The 4,410-nt window shown below is 60.1% G+C and overlaps 1 protein-coding gene across 1 annotated transcript; it reads right to left on the bottom strand.

The window, feature by feature from the left end:
• Positions 1 to 245: 245 nt before the first annotated feature.
• On the bottom strand, positions 246 to 2,820 carry FZD9 (frizzled class receptor 9). Its single transcript, XM_061604726.1, has one exon. It carries the CDS (start codon positions 2,728 to 2,730, stop codon positions 940 to 942), a length of 1,791 nt encoding a protein of 596 aa, XP_061460710.1. The 5' UTR covers positions 2,731 to 2,820; the 3' UTR covers positions 246 to 939.
• Positions 2,821 to 4,410: the final 1,590 nt, after the last annotated feature.

The following is a 4,410-nucleotide window of genomic DNA, read 5'->3' as shown; positions in this document are numbered from 1 at the left end:
ACAAGGTCTCCAGAGGGCAAAAGAAGCATCCCGGCTGGCCAAACAGCGGTTGCCCGGCCAGCGCCTGCCTGGAGCTCAGCAGGAGAGGAGGCTGAAGGTCAGAGTACTGGCAGCCACTGGGGCTTGGAGGGGGCGACGGCTGTTGTGTGATGATGACTTGTACAGCCTTGGCACAGGCCACCTCAGCTTTGTCACTCTCCAGCAGCCAGGCTAAAAATATTTAAAGAGCCTCCTGCCCTTGGCCCTGGCTGCTTGAAACTCTGGGGACAGAGAGGCCCCCCCCAGCCCCAAACACCTCCCCACGTTGGTGGTGACAAGGTCTAAAGCTAGTTCAGGGCTGCAGAGCAGCAGCAAGAGGCTTCACCCCCTGCCTGCCTCCTGCAGACATCCAGGCTCAGCCGCTGGACTTAAATCTCTTCCCCCACACAGCTGCTTCCAAAGCCTCGCAACATTCCTGCAAACAGCCTCAGTTGAAATAACACAGCCAGGGTTTATTGGGGATTCTTTCCTTTCTTTTAGTTAATGAATTCCTTTAAAAAACCAAACGAAAATAAATTACAGAATTAAATAAACTTGGACAAATCCTCTATCTCCCCTCCAAAACAAAAACGTTCAAATAGGTGCTGGATCTTGGCCACAGAGCGATCCGACCCACAACGCTAGGAATAAAAGCTAGATATGACGGGGTGGGGAAGAGGGAGGGAAGGGGGGGAGGCCTTTCTGTTAGGTGTCCTCTTTGGGGTCTTCAGACAGAGGCGTTATAAAGTTGCCCACAGCCCCCCCCCATGCCCACATATGGCCACTCCTGAAATCTTTCTCCTTCCATCCCGCACCTGACATGCCTGTCCGCTCTTTGCTGACCCTGCTACAAAATGTGGAACTCTGTGAAGTGTTGAATTGTTCCCTTGAGATGGCTCTGCTCCTCCCTGGTGGCCTGTCTCAGACATGTGTTGGGTTGTCCAGGTACGGGTCTGTCTTGGTCATGTGCAGCACAACGGCAGGCGCTTTGTAGTGGCAGTGTGCCCCGGTGCAGGTCACCCCACTGCAGGGCTTCCCTCTAGTCCTCACCCCCAGTTTCCTGTTGCAGAGGTTCTGCCAGGTCTGCAAAGTCTTGGAGCTCCACACCCAAACACCACTGGTGATGCCCACCACCAAGGACATGAAGATCTTCAGCATAAAGATGGCCACGGTGGGCACAGAAGAATCCAAGGCACAGTCCGTGCTGCGCCGCCCAGGAAAGGGCAGACACCCATGCTCCAAGGCCCGGAGGGTCCAGTAGTCCACGTTCAGCCGCTCGTAGAAGTAGCAGACAATGACGCAGGTGGCTGGGACAGTGTAGAGAATGGAAAAGACCCCGATCTTCACCATCAGTTTCTCCAGCTTCTCGGTGTTGGTGCCCCCCGTCTTCATGATCTTGCGGATGTGGAAGAGGGCGACGAAGCCCGTCAGGATGAAGGAGGTTCCGATAACCAAGTAGCAGGACAGAGGGATGAGGACAAAGCCCGTCAGGGCAGCCACATCCATGCTCCCCACATAGCAGAGCCCAGTCAGCTCATCCCCAGCCACCTTCCTCATGGTGAGGATGACGATGGTCTTCATGGCAGGGACACCCCAGGCCGCCAGGTGGAAGTAGCTGCTGTGGGCCTCGATGGCCTCGTGGCCCCACTTCTTCCCAGCGGCCAGAAACCAGGTCAAGGTGAGGACCACCCACCAGAGGGAGGAGGCCATCCCAAAGTAGTAGAGGATGAGAAAGACGAGGGTGCAGCCGGTGCTCTCCAACCCCTCCTGGATGATGTAGAGCTCACCCTCCTCCCGGTCGCAGGCGATGTTCTCGGCGCCAGCCACTGAGCGGATGAGGAAGGCCACCGAATAGACGTTGTAGCACATGGAGAGGAAGATGATGGGGCGCTCAGGATACTGGAAACGCTGCGGCTCCAGCAGGAAAGTGAGGACGGTGAAGGCGGTGGAGGCGAAGCAGAGCGTGGCCCACACGGCCATCCAGATGAAGGCGAAATCCTTGTCGCGCCGCGCCCAGTACACGTCGACGCCCGGGGAACAGCGCGGCGCGCACGAGGCGCTCTTGGCCACGAACTGGAACTTGTCGGGGTTGGGGCAGGGCCCGGCGGCCCCCAGGCGGCCCTCGGCGGCGGCCTCGGCATGGGGCCGGGCGGGGCGCGGCGCTACGGGGAGCATGCCCTGGCCGCGCGGGGGCTCGGGCGTGCCGGCGCCCGTGGCGTTCTCGGGCGCCTCCATGCACAGCGCCTGCGGGTCGTGCTTGGTGGGCAGGCGGGCGCAGTCCAGCGCCTCGGGCCAGCCGAAGTGGAAGCGCTCCATGATGGGGGCGCAGCGCTGGCGCGCCTGCTCGCACATGGGCCGGCAGGCCGGGATGCTGCCCGACACCTGCTCCGTGCACATGGGCGCGTAGAGCGAGCACAGGAAGAAGCGCAGGTGACCGTGGCAGCCGTAGGCCACCAGCGGCGCGAACTCGTGCAGCTTCAGCGCCGCCTCGCCCTGGTGCTCGTGTCCCAGCAGGTTGGGCATGCGGGTCAGGTTGTAGCCGATGCCCTGGCACATGGGGATCGCGATGACCTGGCACCGCCCGCCGCCACCGCGCTCCGACCCCGCCGCCGCCTCGTAAGCGCCGCCGCCGCCGCCCAGCAGTTCCAGCGCCCAGCCGCCCGCCGCCACCAACAGCAGCAGCAGCCCGGCGGGGAGGGCAGGCGCGGCCATCCCTTGCGCCGCCGCCCGCTCCCGATCGCTGCTGCTAACTGCCCTGCCGTGGCATGGCGCGCCTCCGCCAGCACCGAGTCCCGGGCGCCTCCGCCGCCCAGCTACACCCTCGGGAGGCGGGCCGGCGCCGGCGGGACACACCCTTGCGGGGCGGGGCGGAGAGGACGGGAGACTTGAGCGGCGGAGCCGCAGCCGCAGGGCGCCTGCCCTGTTATGCCATGGCCTGTCCTCTCGCCGCTTTGCCCGGGCTCGGAGGCGCAACAGCTAGGCCTCGCAGGCTGTGGGGCTCGGCGCAGGCGACGCCAGCCCGGGACCCTGACACGTGGAAGCGTCGCGGTCGTCGGGCAGCAGTGCAGAGATGACCGCGTCGGAGGGGAAACCGCTGGTCTCCCCGCGTGGGGAGTGGGACTCTTCCAGTGCGAAGCGGAAGGATCTTCCTCTCTTCCTGGCTGCCGCACCAAGACCCAGTTCCCCACCGGGGCTCCTCCAGCGTCTGAAGCTTCACTGCCCCTCCACCCACCCAGGGCCGCCCTCTCTCTCCCTTTAAGCAGAGCGAGGCGGCTGGTTTGGGATGTCACGAAAAGGCAACAAACTACCCGTGCTTTTTTAATCCCTGGGGCAGGTGCTCGTGGGGGGTTCTCTCGTGCCGAAATAATGGGTACTTGCACCTACATCCTGCAGGGAAATGTCTCCTTGGACCCCAAATAAGCAGTCCTGTCATAACGTGCCTGCAGGGGTGTAATTCAAACTGCTGTCGGAAGCAAGCTTAGGGGGCTAACGGGAGTGTTGGGCACCCTTGAAGGTGGCAGGAGCGAGAGAGATCTGACCCATAGGGGGCCCAGATAATCCAGCAAGGAATTCTGTGCAAGCCCTATCAAGGAGAGCATATTAATTCCTGGGAGGCTGGGAGGGTCAGAGGCAGCATGCTTCTGAATGCCAGCTGCTGGAAGCCACAGGAGGTGAGACTTGCTGTGGGCTTCCCTTTTGGGTGTCTGGTTTGACTAGATGGGCCCCCATTGGCCTGATCCTCCTGTAGGGCCGTTCTGGTGGTCTTATTAGATCCCAGCCACAGGCCTGCTTGCCAGCTTGCTCTAGACTTTAGCAACTCTTCTGCATACTTGTCGTGGACAAGAATGGAATAAAAATGCACAGCCTGACGCCCAACTCTCACACCAAAAAGCCACTCCAGGTCTTTGCTTCTACAGGTTCACCTTAGCAGCCTCTCAGGCTTCAAGTGAGACCAAGGATCTTTCTGGGAACTCTTGATGCTGTCTCTAAAGGGAAGCAGCACAAGGGGATCTCTCTCTCTCTGGAACCTTTCAAAAAAACCTCATGGTCCCCTGGAAGCAAACGATTTCAGAAGGGTGGCTACAAACCCTAACCAGAGCTCTGTCCTTTCTTCAGTGGGAAGGGGATGGGCATGTTTAATATATTAGGGAATCTTTAGAAAACTACTTTGAAGAAGAAACTGTTAAGTGCCTGGGACTATTATGCATGTGGCACACGTAGGCAAGGACCAGTGAGATGCTGTGATCTGCTCAGCAAAAGCCAGTAATAAACAGAGTATGCAATCACCAGCCTGCCCATAACAGACCTCCTTCTCTTCCACACAAACGCTCTTGCAAAATGAGAAACCTCCCCACCACCTGCAGCCCTGTGCAGCTGGTTTATGGGAGGAGA

Source organism: Rhineura floridana, chromosome 21, assembly GCF_030035675.1.
Source record: "Rhineura floridana isolate rRhiFlo1 chromosome 21, rRhiFlo1.hap2, whole genome shotgun sequence".
Classification (NCBI taxonomy): Eukaryota; Metazoa; Chordata; class Lepidosauria; order Squamata; family Rhineuridae; genus Rhineura; species Rhineura floridana.
Note: the sequence above shows the minus strand (reverse complement) of the source record. Positions and strands in the feature narration are given on the sequence as shown.